Source organism: Ursus arctos, unplaced genomic scaffold (genome assembly GCF_023065955.2).
Source record: "Ursus arctos isolate Adak ecotype North America unplaced genomic scaffold, UrsArc2.0 scaffold_37, whole genome shotgun sequence".
Lineage (NCBI taxonomy): Eukaryota > Metazoa > Chordata > Mammalia > Carnivora > Ursidae > Ursus > Ursus arctos.
This window is the reverse complement of record NW_026623053.1, coordinates 13,641,562-13,656,958: the sequence shown is the minus strand read 5'-3', so window position 1 is coordinate 13,656,958 and position 15,397 is coordinate 13,641,562. Positions and strand designations below refer to the sequence as shown.

The 15,397-nt window shown below is 39.3% G+C and overlaps 1 protein-coding gene across 4 annotated transcripts in view; it reads right to left on the bottom strand.

Annotated features, from left to right (window-relative positions):
• Positions 1-15,397, bottom strand: part of AKAP6 (A-kinase anchoring protein 6) — a 457,477-nt gene that overhangs the window by 195,411 nt on the left and 246,669 nt on the right. For 2 of the 4 annotated variants that reach the window (XM_057306386.1, XM_026513573.4), the window contains exons 6-7: positions 12,974-13,070; positions 11,667-11,830 (exon numbers count right to left, since the gene is read on the bottom strand). In XM_057306386.1, the coding sequence (XP_057162369.1) occupies positions 11,667-11,830; positions 12,974-13,070 (261 nt within the window). Of the gene's footprint in view, positions 1-11,666; positions 11,834-12,973; positions 13,071-15,397 lie in introns of all 4 variants that reach the window. The other 2 variants (XM_048222174.2, XM_057306385.1) reach the window with 1 other exon arrangement.

Below are 15,397 nucleotides of genomic sequence, written 5' to 3'. Positions count from 1 at the left end.
GTATGATCCAGTTCTGCCCTTTCAGTTTATGTCAATTTAGAGACCTTTACCTTCTCAGGTTCAATCTCACCTAATCTTGTTAGAGAGCTTTAGAGCAAAGACTACAAATTTCATCAACCAGTGTGCTGGTCAGCTGGTAAGTTACAACTGACACTTTTAGTCCTTTTCAAAGAAGCAACTCAGAGTATATTCTCTCAGCAAGTCTGTATAAATAGATTTTTTTAAAATCTAACAACCTATTAAAACAATTAACCAACTAGACCTCAATCAAGAAAGTACAAAGATAATAATAAAATAATTTTTTTCTCTTTTTTATGGCATAAATTACTAGTTATTTTAGGAGAAATAGGTGAAATGGCTCCTTTAAAGATTGTTCTATTCATAATGAAAAGCAAGAGGCAAAGGAAATGGGAGAGAATTGTAGAAAAAAAAAGAGAAGGTGATACGATAGAATTGTGCCATTATTTATACAGCTAAGACAAAGTACGTGAAAGATGAGAAAATAAAGTGTAATTCTGTCCTTAGCTTTAATAAGAATATTCTATATCAACCAATTAAGAATAAATAAAGTATATTTTTAGCCCAAATAATGTTTATAGTGCGTACAACAAAGTAATTTAGGATGTAAATGCCGCCCTGAGGAGTGTATAGTCATGGAGTGTAGTCACCTTAAAAGTTAACTATACAAGATATAAATGGAAGTTCAAGACAACAATGGAAATGGTGTCACAGGCTGCGTGTGATTACTCACCAAAGGTGTGCTACAAATAGTAAATGTAATACAGTTTAGAGGGGATATCAATCACTTAGGACTGGAAAATTATAGGATATTTCTATTGGGATGGTGGGATTTGAATCTCCATCTTGTTCTCTAGTCCGTCCTCACCCTAAACCCTCCCTCTAATCAAATAATTGTCTCACTGACTAATCACACTGAATCTTCCTTCATTCTAAATCCTCTGGCTTTCTTCCCTCCTTACTCTTGCTTACCATCCAATACTCCTTCTTTCTCTCCTATCTTAGAAGATACATCCTGCCTTCCTGAAACTCACAGCCCCACCTGATTCACTTCTTCTCCCTCATCTGAATCATTGTACCAATTCACCTTCTTTCTTGTCTTTCTTCAAATTCACCTTCTTTCTTGTCTATCTTCTTCAATTGTCCCTTTTTAACTAGTTCTATTCTTTGGCTTATAAACATGACAGTGTCACCCTTATTCCATGAAAAGTCCCTCTGGCCTACATCCTTACTCTCCCTTGGCTGCCAGCATTCTGGAAGTTTCACTGTTGACCTTGTTTTAATATGGCATCCTTGCTCTCAGTTACTCCAGACATTCCTCAAGGTTCTATCATATTTCTCCTTTATTCCCATACAATAGTCCTTTCTTGTCACTATCAACTTCCAAGGCTACAGCTATTATTTCTATTTTGACTACCAAAGTTATATCCTTAGCATTGACCCCCTACTCTAAGCTTCAGGCTTGCATTTTTGACTGAATATTGCACATAACCACATAGATGATTTTCAGACTTCTCCTATTTTGAAATCATTGTTGTCAAACTTTTTTGCACTTTGGAATCACCTACAGAGGTTACAAAAATACCTGTGCCCAAGTTATACACCCGGATATTCTTATTAATTGGATACCAAGGTAATTATACTTAGCTTTCAAAACTGCTCTTTATCAAAATGTGCCCAACCTCTGTAAATGCTAACATGATTCTCCTAACTGCTCATGCTTAATTCCTTTGAGTCACCCTTAACTCTTTCCTCAGAAGCCCCCTATTCTCCAGATACCAAATCTTAATATTTCTTCTTCTATAACGTCACTTCTATTTTTTCTTTATATTATCGCAGCCACTGCTTTACTTCGGCTGCCTCTAGTTATTGTACTAGATTCCTAATTCGGTCCTTCCTCTCTCATCCTACTTTTGCCATCTGTTTTCTATGGCTAAATCCAATCATTAAAAACACTCATGGCACACTAGTAAAATACAAAGTCTTCAGCTGATATTCAAAGTTCTCCATTATATATACACCTCAAAACTTACCCGGCTTTATTTCCCACTATATCCTCATTCCTTCCCATAAACACGTAGACACCCTATGCTTAAAAGAGCCAAACTATTCACTGCTCACCACTTTCTAGATGTCCCTCATATATTCCCTTTTCCATACTTTTGACCATGTTAGTTCCTCTGCCTGGAATGCTCTCCCTCTAATATCTTCCTACTAACAACTTACCAGAATATTAGAGGGCTTCACAAAATCCATTTTCTCTTAGGGATGTGGGTAGCCTTCCCAGACCCCATCAGATTGAACGAATGTTCCCTCCCCCAAATTCCCTGTCCTTATGTGCCTTATTATAGGATTTATCACACAGCCTGCCTTAATTGGGAATTACACATGTGCAAATCTGTCTCCACCGATGGGCAGTGAGCAAGGTGAGGTACAGTGTCCCGTCCAGAGCTACAACAGCACAGTGCAGTTACACAATCAATATTTCTTTATTTTAAGGATGGATAAGAACAGTATAGATATAGAGAATAGGAAAATCCCTGGGCAAAAAGAAGAAAAGAAAAGAAAGGGAAAAATGCATTTGGAAGATGGTGAGTTAACTAGAAAATTTATGAAATGAAAGAGTGGCATGAATCTTCACTAAGTAGGTGGAGTCAAATGGCAGGGTGAGGTGTTTGGCCTTTACCCTGTCATGTAACGTTGTTAAAAAGAATGAATAAGCCTGAGTATCTTATATATGTTTGGGGCCTAAGTTCTTCCATCAGTAAAGTGAAAATGATTATAGGAGTTACAACTGCTAGTACTGTTAGGAAGAATGAATGAGGCCATCCAGGTAAAAGGCTTGACACAAACCTAGAAAACAGTAAGCCCACTCTAAGAGCTAACCCCATTAATAGGGTCTGTTATACACACACACACACACACACACACACACACACACACACACACAAAATGGCTATACAATAACATTTAAGATGTCAAAAGTAAAGAAAGCTTTTCTGACTTCGATTTCCAGAGCTAGAGAAAGGACAGAATGAGAGAGAGACACAGGCAGAGACATACAAGCAAAAAATGTCCAAGAAACAGACTTGGGCAGTTAGTTTCTACTATATTTCACTGGACACATACTTGCTTCCTTTATCTTTCTCCTTCTGTTCCTTCTTTTTCTTTTTCTCCCCTCCCTTTTCTTTTGTCTTGGTCTCTCGCTTTAGGCTTTCCTTTTTCTCTCTCCCTGGTTACTCACTCAGCAACATCCACAGCCCGACTTTGCCCTGCAGGGGGCAATGCTAACCAAGTGTTGGCCTCTGTGGACCAACTAAGTGGAAAGACGGGAAGCCACCGCCCCAACTCAGTGCAAAAAACGGCTTGGAAGCTGCGGTGAGATGGCTCCCTGGGCTCTAGCCCAGCAGGACCTCCAATCTAGGTAATGTTTCCTGAGAAACATTAACCCTCATTTGGGCGCAGTGGGAGGTATGACTGGGAATGTTCTGTGAGTCTTGGTGGCAAAGAGTGCTACGTCCGTTCATTACACTGAGAAAAGATCTCCATCTCTGTGAGCAGCAGCACCGCACAAATGGCTACACTCCAGAGGATTTCCAAAGAGAAGGAAAAAGCAGAACGTGGACATCTCAGTGCTTTTTGACCTCACTGGATGGGAAAGACACTCTGGGTGTGAGAACAGTTAAGCAAACATTTGGAGGATTCAGGGCGTCGAGTGCAGGTGTGTGTACATGTGAAAGCTGCTGTTTTATAAGAAGTCCTAGGTGACTCAATAAACACAGGAGCCAGAGCAGAGTAATCCCGTTAGCAGGGCTCTCCTCAGCTCAGACCGCTCCCCTGCCAGAAACAACACATTCCGGGAAAAAGGGCAAATCACACACTGAGGTAATTGTTTCACACCTTCAAAGAATTTCTTATTAATTTCAAATTGTTTTTGGAAGCAATTCAGTATCTTGCCTTCCGTTTTGTGCTTAAATACTTACGGATTTTTTTTTTAAGGTTGACCTCCACTATGTACCAAAAAGTCCCTCTTAATGTACTTACTGTATATTATCTTTAAAATAGATCAGGCTGAGTTACAAAATGTAAGTTCTGCCAGTAAAAGAGGGCTGCTTTCCGTTGAATGTAACTTTGTATACAATACCATGCATCTCTGCATCCCTAGGTATTCTAGATTCTGAGATGAAGGCACTCTGACTAAAGAGGAAAAAAATCGACTACCTCCTCACGTCAATGACATTTCTCTGTGTTGATTAGAGACGCCAAAGAATTTCACTCCCAATTTTTGCTGAGCCAAACACTTCCCCCCTCAAGGCCACCACCAGCAATGGAAATATAGTGTGGAAAACTAAGATAAGCCGTGGTCTTACATACCATATCGACCATGATAGGGATGCCCGTTAGCTGTCCTTTGACCTCGTACATATTTTTATCATCTCAAATCATTTTTTCAGTCACCTCATTAGAGTGGCAGACCATTTTAAAAAATTCCTCATCGTGGATCCACCCATACATCTGATAATATGCAAATTCAAGTGCCTCAAGGAGATTAGAGGAACTATCTTTTATTCAATTCTATCATAAATTTAGTACCTACAACTGATCTTCAAAGACAAAACTCACTTTTGTTTCTGTCTTTCAAAAACACTTTTGAAGAAAAGTTGCCCTTCTGATAACAAAAAAAGCACTACTGAAGAATCCACAGTAGAGGAAAGGGCTCTCCCTAGGTACTGCATATCAGGACCCTGTTTATATAGTTCAGCAGAGAAGGAGCTGGATCAGATACTGGCTTTTAGGAAGAATTCTGCATGAAAGAGGTGGAATTGGTAATGCATTTACTACTCATTTGCTTGCATCAAGAACCACATTCCATTTCAATCTGCCAACATCCTAATTAAGATGATCTGAATCTTGGGTGATCTATTATTCTAGATCTGAGATAGCCCAATTTACATTAGACAAGATGTTACACTCTGTGCTTACACTGAGATGATAAGACCACTGAGCATGTCTTCCCTCATGTCTGGCCCAGCACTGGGCAGAGCATGCTGTCAGCACTCCATAAATAATGGCCAGGCCTTTGCCTGTTGTCTTTCTCTCTACCACTTTAGGCACAATTTAATCTCACTATATCATTTCTGCTTCCTTTTGACATATATAGCTGTGCTCCTTTTTGCATGAGGAAGACAGTAAAGTATCTCAAGTAATTCTACATGTGTCCATGTATATGGGACTAGCAACACATACATGCATTTCTCATTCATTACTTCACTGTTGTTTCTGAAGAGCTTATATGAAAGAACATGTTACCTACATAAGCTTTTGAGCCAGAAAAGGAAAGAATACAAAGAGTGCCTTGGAAGCATCAGGATCAAATTCCATTCCAGGATAATAATAGCCAGCTGCAATATTACCCAAGAGGCACTACAGGATACAGAGAAAATATCATACAAAGGTATTCTCCAAATCAGTTTCTTTCTCCCCACTTCAGTTAAAAAAAGTTACCCATAATTTATTTTTTAAAAGATTTTATTTATTTATTTATTTATTTATTTATTTATTTGTTTATTTATCTGAGAGAGAGCGAGAGTAAGAGTATAAGCAGCATGGGGAGGGGAGCGGCAGGGGGAAAGGAAGAAGCAGACTCCCCACTGAGCAGAGAGCCCGATGTGGGGCTCTATCCCAGGACCCTGGGATCATGACCTAAGCTGAAGGCAGACCCGTAACCAACTGAGCCACCCAGACCCCCCAGAAAGTTACCCATAATTTAGTGATATAATACTAGGTTAACACTCAGTAATATAACACTAGGTTTTGTCTGATAAACAAAACACAAAAAAATGTATGTTAATATTGGACTTGCCCTCCCTAGATATCTGAATAAAGTCCAGGTAGTCTGCGACATGACCAAGTCAGAGGCCATGCATATGTCCCATCTTAGCCACTACGTAAAATTGCCCTTTGTAGGGCTGAGCAAATATATTTAAGAAATGTTCTTAAGCTTGCTCTAAGTGCTATTGTTGAACAGATAACATTGATGACCTTCATAGTCTGATATCCATTTCCAAAGGGATGACAATCTAAGATGTCAATCTAAGAACCTCAAAGAAGGCAGATACATAAGCACAACCCTGGAGTTCAAAGCACCTAGCCCTGTGTCTCCTTTCACTAAGGAAATGAAGATGTTCGATGGAATCCAAGGTAGGTCATCCTTCAGGTAGCTGTGAAGTTTTCTGAATTTACAATAAAATCTTCAAATATTCTTTGTGCTGGAAACTTACGTGTTTCTTTTATTCTTTTTCAGATTTATTTATTTATTTGACAGAGTGAGAGAGAGCAAGCTTGGGCGGGGGGTGAGGGACAGAATCTCAAACAGATGCCCTGCTGAGCATGGAACCAACACGGGGCTCAATCTTAGGAGGCTGAAATCACGACCCGAGCCAAAATCAGGAGTCAGATCCTTAACAACTGAGCCACCCAGGCGCCCCTACAAACTCATCAGTTTCTTTAAAGAGGACAAAGGAACCACTGTCTGATTACAGTGATGCAAAGTTTGAGATGTCACGTTAGGGACATCCTGGGCTTGATTCTAAGACAGCTGTAATGATGGCTGAATAGGTGAAAAGTAAAGAAACAAAAAAGAACATCTTAAAGGAAGCAATGTGCAAAGTTTAAGAACGCATTCTTGTTTTCAGAATTTTGGGCTTTTGCCTTGAAAGGTCAAAAAAAAAAAAGAATGCAGCCTTTTTTAGGTGTGGGGTGTTCAGTGTTTTGAAATCCCTCCAGCTATACACCATTCAAAAATTTTAACATACTGAAAGCCTAGTTTTAGCTGATAAACTTTAACCAATCTATCTTAAAATAAAATACATAATTACAAGCATATTTTCAATCCTTGGAAGTGAGTGCTGAAGCTCTATTTCTAGAACTGGTGAATTCTGTTCTCTATTTCCATGTATAAAAGATCGCACAGTCCTGGGAAAACACTTTTTTAAAAAATGAAATACAACAAATAAGGTATGCTGCCGAGTCCTGGGGGAGAAGTTTCCCAGAGTCTTTGAATTTCCTCCTATCCTCCTTCTTTACAAGATTTCTAAGACCAAGTCCTTTTCTGCAGTCTCTCAAACAAGGTAAAAAAGAAAAATACCCCCTAGATATATTCTTTAGATTTTCTATTATGCTTCTCAAGTTCCCAGCAGCTTCTGAAGTAAACTTAAGATGAATTCTGGAGTTATTTTTTTTATTATGTTTTAATTTTAGTTCTCTTTTAGGTCTAAGATGAAATGGATGATCATAACTGCTATGCTTGGAGATGCATTTCATGGCACAACTTGTACGTGACCTATGCAAGGTCACGTCATGGAAAGAGAACTGACATGATAGATAACAAGTTGAATCCAAGCTTTTAGTCTTGAACGACTTCAGGGTAACCTAGTTAAGCTTGCTCTATTTCCTGCAAAAAAAGTTTCTTTTTAAACAGTACATAGTAGATATGTAGTCTGTATAGGGTTCTCTCTCTGGTTTGGATAGTGTCAATTACAGATATATGAAGAATTATTCCTCAAATCACTGATCGTTAAGGGTTTTTTTTGTTGTTTTGTTTTGTTTTTTGTCACATTGTGAGCCTTGGTGCAGACTGTGGCAAGCCAGCCTAATTCTCGTCCACAATAAGATCCCATGTTCCAGCCATGCCACACGTTTTTGCACCTTGAAGTCTCTGCACATGTTTCACGCTGACAAAAATCCTTCCCACCCCTCATTTAAAACATCAACTCCCCTGTAAATCTTTCTTTTGATATCCCCAAACAGGGTTCATCATTTCCTTCTCTGTGTACTCATAGTGCTGCAACCCTATCTTAAGTAGAGTATCTATCAGATTCTATCATAATTATTTGTTTACTGTCTCCACCACCAGAAATGAAAACTTGTACATTTACCCTTATCTAGGATTTCCCCATGTGCCAGGCACTGTTTTAAACACTTTAGATATGTCAACTCTTTAATCTGTATCACAACCCGTTTGCAGGGTATATTATCACTGCTTCCATTTTACAAACGAGGAAGCTGAGACACAGAGAAGTGATGTCATTCTCCCAAGGACACATAGCTAGTGAGCGCCCAGAGCTGAACTCAGGCAGTCGGACATCAGTCCGAGTCTGAGCCTTCCCTGATATTCTTTGTGTTTGCCCCACAGACGAAGGGAGGCAGGTCATGGATGTTAAACAGACACAAAGAATCATCATACTGATTTCTCCATAGTTTCCTAAGCTTAAATGAGAAATATATTACCTTTGTCTTAAACGGATTTCACCTTCACCCTTGACTATGGAGGAGTTCATTTGTCCAGAGAAAATTCAGCCCCAACTGGGAAGACAGAGCTAGTTGAGAGGTAGAAGGCCTGGGGTTTTGCTGCCTCTGGGTCAAACTCTCCGCACCTCCCTCAGCTTCCATGGCTGCCAGAACCTCCCTCCAGCAGCCTCTTCCGGGAGCTGTTTGTAGGTGCACGACTCTGCGCACATAGCATGACACAGAATGCTGGACATAGAAATAGCAGTAACGAAAAACACTTGGGTTATTCTCTGTAAACTGAAGGGACTCGAGGAACACACTTTGACTTTGGGGATGATTTAAACAGAGAGGTTTCTGTCATTGTTTCTTAGAATCAAGGCACCCAAATCATTAAGAACCAGATATATTTATTCTTCCTCCTGACCTTTAAATTGATATCTCAAGTCCCCACAGATGATCATCAGCCGTTTTGCCATTTAAATCACTTCTTAATTCTTGTATTTGTATTTTTCTGATTAAAATAACTTTTAGTCATTGTAGAGATTTGGAAAATTCAGAGATATCTAAAAATATCTAATGGTATATTATAGGACTTTCCCAATGTTTTAAAATGCTCTTATAAAACATGATTTTAAATGGCTGTATAACCTTTCATTAGGGTAAGATGTAGCTATGAGTTAATGAAACAATCCCTGTTTTAAAACATTTGGTTGATATCAATTGTTTGCTGTTATAAGACTTCCCTTCATTCTGCGTGAGGATCCCAGTTGTATGAGAATCGCTAAGCCCTGCAGGGAAAGGGCCTCCTTAGAGTCTGTAAGATGGTGGTTCTCTGGGAGCTTGAGGAATGCAGATTCTGGGGCCCCAGCCAGAAGGTTCTGATCTGTCAAGGCTAGGCCTGGGCAGGTGCTCCTCTTTTTGAGAAATGCTGACACTGCCTCTCCTTGGATAATACTTTCTCTTCATTTGGTTACTTCTTTACTTCCTCTCAATATACGCACCCCCCGCAAAATGAGCTGATTTCAAAGTATCAAAGTCCAGTTGGCCCCAGTGAAGAGGGCTACTCATTTGTAGCCTCAGTCTTTTATTAATTTAGGTGCCTGCACCATCTCTGCAGTTCCTCTTTGGCACCTCCCGACCATGACTCGCACTTATCCCGCCTCCACTCACCCATGGTCCACAGCACACCAGGAGCAGCCTTTTATGCTGCCAATCAATGATGTCATTTCCCTCCTCACTACAAAACCCTCCCCTGTGTGACCATAGGCCACCCAGCTTCCCTCAGACCCTCCTTTCTCTCTCTCTCTCCAACTGCACTGGCCTGCTCATAGAATGCTGCCTCCTCAGAGAAGTCCTCCGTGATGCCCTGATCTAAATCACTTCTCCCAGCCCAACCTCTGGCTGCTCCCTTTTCTTTTCTTTTCTTTCACAGCACATCACCATCTATAAAGGAATGATTATTAGATTTAAGTCTGTCTCCCCACTTCACCACAAGACCCATGAGACAGGCCCTGAGACTAATTGTTCATCACCAGCATACCTGGCCCTGAGCAGTGCCAGTGAGAGGCAGTACTCTAAGTGGAGACCTACATGGGCTCTGGGGCCAAAGGGCTCAAATTCAAATCTCAGTTCTGCTACTTGGGACCTGTGTGACCTCAGGCAAGTTACTTAACTTCTCTGGGCCTCCAATTTCTCCGCTGAGGATTATATGAGACTACCGGATAGGTTTGTTGTGAGAATTAAATGAAAGAATCCACAGAAGTGCTGTAGAAAAGCATGTGGTATGTAGAATGCACCCAATACAAGATAGCTTTTAAAAGGAAGCAATCACTACACCTTGTTAAATAAATAGAACACAAGAGCTTTTTGAGTTTCGTCTTTTCTCATTATCACTGCCCCCCACCCCAGCCAAAGCATTAGCCCCAACAACTCCCTGCAGCCTGCTCCTTGAGAGGACTCTACTTCTGCCCTGAGAAATATGCTGAATACATTCTCCCTTCCATATTATTAGTTCCAGCTTTGATCCTTTCATCACGTCACTTCCTAAAATGTGTGCTCATGTGCCAAGCCCCTGCTCTTCCTTCCTTCAAGTATTTCCTGAAATGTGACCTCCTCCGAGGAGCTTTCTTTAAGTGGAACTGAGCTCATCATTCCATTCTCTGTTTCCAACAAGTAAGTTAAAGGTTGTTGTGTGAGGTTCCAAAGCTATAAATCTGAGCTTTTCACTGGCTGCAGGGTCTCACCATTGCAGGGCCGGTGGGGTTTCTCCTCTGCCTACCCTGAAGAATACGAGTCTAAGAAGGTAAAGGCTTTGTTTAACTTGCTCTGTACACATGTAGCACAATGCCAATCCACATGGATGCTGAATAAATGTGACTTGATGATGATTTAATTACTTTGTCCACGCCAGGAATAGAAACCATGAACTCTTAAATCTGTTTCCCCCCACGTTGCAATATGTTTCGATGCTGAGTCTATTATGAGACTGGTTTTCTGCATGTACTTTCCCAAAAGGATAAATACAAAAGAAAGAGAGATTACATGAAAATATCAAATTAATAAAATTATTTTTCACATCATGAGTCCAAAGATACCTTTAGAACAGCAGTGCACTGTAGTAAAAGGTGCCTCATTTAAAGTTTAACTGCATATGCTTTATGGGTTATTTTGTAAATCTAAAATAGACAACCAAGACATGTCAATACTCATTTTTAAAGTACTTGTTGTATTCGGTGCATGCACCATTATGGAGAACTTACACTCAGAGCAAAAAGATTTGTAGCAAAGCATATGACCTTCTTCCCACTACAATGACCATCCCCTAATTAGGCAATGCATCTGATAGTCATTAACAGGAATGAGATAATGAATCACTTTCTCTCTTCTTTGTTAATTTGCTGTAACCAAGCGGCTAATGGATGTCAGAGCTGAGTGATTGCACGGATTATAGTGATTTATAGTTGCAACAAAACAATTTAAAACCATTCTGATTATTCATGTTAAAGATGCTTTATGTTTTGTTTACTAAATGTTTTATGTCCCCCTTTCTCCTACCCCTAAAGTATTGTCCCCCTCCTACCCTGCCACTTTTGACAAAAAGACCTCTTCCTGGAAAACTTGAAAGTTGTAGGCTTTTTTTTTTTATTGTTTTAAACTAAGCCATTCATTTTGTTTATCTTTTCTCTCTCTATATCTATCCAAATAGATATATAGATATAGATAGATGGATATAGAAATAGATATACAAAGTTTACCCAGTAGAAACAAAAAGCCTTAGGGGTGGAAAGAAAACTTCAGTGGTGCCTAGTTCAAAAGAAGGCAGAAATGAGAGGAAATCAGGCAAACTTCAAGCCACTTACCTTGGGGCTTCCACTCCCTTCCTCGCCCTCCACAGACACATCAGTAGCCAGAATCTCGGCTTTGATGGTATCCAGAGCCCTGAGAATCCAGCTGTGTTGTCGTTTGATTTGCCTCTGCAGCTCCTTCCACTGGCTTGCAATCATCCGCAGCATGTCCTTCAGCCCTTCTCCAAAAGGAGGAGAAAGCACAAGTTACAGACTTGACTGCCTTTTTTAGCCAGTATTGTCTTTTATCCAGTAAATTAGATGAATATTTCAAATAGTTAACTTAATTTCAAACGACCATTATCATCACCTGCCACATAAGCATTTTTCTCCGAGGAGAGGGGCTGGGGATTTTTGCCTTCACAATAGGCATAAGGACACAAAAATGGGATCCCCACAAGGATGCATGGCTCGGAATCGACTTAGCTTCAGTATATTGGCTAAAACAAAAATGCATGTTGAACAAAAATCACGATATATAAAAATTCCTAACACTGAAGCTTCATATTCCAAAGAAAAGGCCCTGTGTGTATCTGTGTGGAGACTTTACAGTGATCAGAAAGATGTACAGAAATAGGTAAAGTGAATTCAGTGAGGGGTATAGTAAATGGGCCAGAATTAAGACAGCAGTCTTTTGCATTAGCACGTCCGATTAATGCTGCTCTTTTCTTATTTAGCTGTGGTGAGCTCAAAGCAAGAGCCAAATTATAATTCATCCTGTCTTATGGTCTTTTACTACCAGGATAAGTATAACCAAACGACAAAACTATTTTTTATTTATAATCTGTTCCTCATAAATACATTAATACTGGGTAAGAGTTGGTTTAAGGCCAAACTCTTCTAATCCAATGACCAGCAAAAAAAACATGCAAAATGTTCATGTGTGTGAATTCGCAGGGAAATAATCGGATATATCTAGACCGCCTGCCTTGTATCTGTAATGCTATCTATAAGTACCCTAATGCATATGCATTATAACTATTTGCACAATTCTCATTCATTATCTTAATGTTATTTCCAGAGCACCTACATCAAAAAGCATGTCAATGTGAAGTTTTCAGGAATGTGATTTCAATTGAAACTCGGGCGAACAGCAAGCCCAAAATAAAATGAACAGACCATTTGGAGGCAGTATTTCATCTTATAAGTATCACAGCATTGTATGCAGTATATGAAACATTTATAAATCTTGAAGGTCAATCTGATAATGTAAATATTAATAATACATAAGGAAGGGAATATATGCAGTAATTTACAGCAATGCTTCTTCATTCTTAATAGTCTGGAGACATAAAGGCTTGCAATATTTCAGGAGGATTTACCTGCTTTGTGAGATGCAATAAGCTCGAGAAGTTGGTGTCCTTCCTCCTCCACAGCTTCCTTGAGAGCACAATGACTGTCTACATTCAACTTAAAACTCTGCAAGGAAAAATATGAGCATCAAACCCTGGCAAGGCAGCTAAACATAAAACATCCATACAAAATTACTTGCTACTTTTTATCAAGAACCACACAGCCCAATTTACCCAATAGACAAACTAATTTGCAATACTAAAAGCTATTGATATTTGGGATCTGGGCTCAAAATGTTTCCATTAGATTAGCAGAGTGCATCTGTTTGGAAACAGCTGACAAATCTAGAAATTCATTAGGTTTTTATGAAAAGTCACATCCCGTAGGCTATATCAGGAGTAGCAGTGTTCTATAAAATACACTGAATTTCTACCAGCACATATGAGCTCTTTTCTTCACTTTTTAAAAATGTTAGTGATAGCACTATTTATGAAACCATAAAAAAATTGGCAGCATAAAATATATTAGCCTTACATGCATATATATAAATCCATTAATATAGTAAGGTTTGGATTCAGCTGTTTCTCAGATATCACACAAACCAGCGAGTATCAAAGTGGATTGAGGTGCTGTACGGAGGAGTCAAATGCTTCCCAAATCTTTGATTTTTAAAAGCTTATTCCTTACAATGTGACTCTGCTTGAAAAATGAATACGTCAAGCATATTGGGGGCATTTTTCACTCACGACAGTTATCCAAAAACCAAAAATTGCTGGTATGGCTGAATCTCAACTCAGAGCCATTTCTTTCAGGGAGCCTTCTCGATTGCTTTACAACATGGAGTTATATACTCCCTTCTCCCTGCTCCTTATGTGTGTTTCTACTATAGAGTTTATCATCTGTTTTCTGCTTTCTTTCTATACTTGGCTACCAAATCATAAGCAATTTTAAAGAAATGCCAGTTTCACATTCATTTCCAACTCATGTCACACACAAGATGTTCAATAAATTCGCAGAAATAATGGATATCTGTCGTAGCGGATCAATAAAACTCTCTGAAGAGGAAGGCTTCCATTTAGGTATTTCAAGAAACACAGCTGGTTTTCCAAAAATTTCTCACCTCTGGAATGTTAGAAGGCATTCTGACCATAGGAGGTCCAGTGTAGAGTAATCATAGTAACCAATCTATTGAGTTAATGGCTAGTCTTTAGGGCGAAAATCGATTCCTTGAGTTGACTAATTAGACCATGAGTTTGAAATACTGTGCGCCAAATGTTGGGTTTTCCATGACAGGGTTCCAAAATATACAACGTATTTTGCTGTCACTGAACACTCATTGAGCAATAGCTATATGCACAGCACTAAGCGTGGTGTTAAGAATATTTAACAGAATTCATGATGATACAGACCCAGTTAGAATGTAATTTGGATGAAAGAGGTTAAACTACCATAAATTGTGAAATTAGGTATCATTCATTCAAAAACCATGCATCGTGCCTGTTCTGTACACTGGACTAATAGTGAGTTAAGGGGTTTAAAACATGGCCTCTGGCATCAAAGGGCAAATAAACATGTTACTAGGAGAACAAAATACAGCTCAAGAACATCATCTTGGATGTTCAACAGTGAATCTGGGTTCTCTTTTTGATGGTGGAGGAAAGGGGGTCTTTTTAAACCTCAAAAGAAAAAGCAGATTAAAAGAATCTGGATGTGCAGGAGATAGGGACAGAGAGATCAGACCATGAAGTATACAGATAAGAATTTTGATTAAAAAATTTTTTTTGGCTCCAAAATGATGAACCATTTCATCTGACTAGAGGCAAAAGAAAGAGTAAAGTTTTAGCCAAATACGATGGGAAAAAAACCATATTAAGTTTCCCCACAGGCTGTTCACTCTTTCTTGTATCATCTTCTTTCAGCTACAGGTATATGGTTGGATAACATAAAGTATGGTGAAGTATGGGAAGCCTAATGCTCCTGGTCAATGCAAACACAATGATATCTATGAAAAACTAAATATTTATTATTTTATAGCCAAAATATGGCTGCATGTACTTTTTGCCCCTGCAGTAGAAATCCTCAACTCTGAAGCAATGCCATGTGGATTAAGGTTCCTGTATGTTTCAGGAAGAACGGACAAGGAAAAGAAAAACACTTGAGATTGACGTGAGAGTGCCACAATTTAGGAAGAAACCTGTTCTACAGATTTCCTTATAACTGTAAATTCAGCCTAGTGCTCTCTCTGATTCTCTGTTTACTTACAACAGACTTGTGCTGAATGGTTCGTAATCATGAGCTTCTGAAGAGGTGCATGAGGCCTATGTCTCAGAGCAAAAGAGAACCTAAGGACCTGTGAGTAGGTTGGATAATTTGACATAATTGAAGCCAAGAGTATAGAATAGATGCAGCTGGGTCTGGTTCTGCCTCAAGATGATGTGGAAGCATTTGATTAG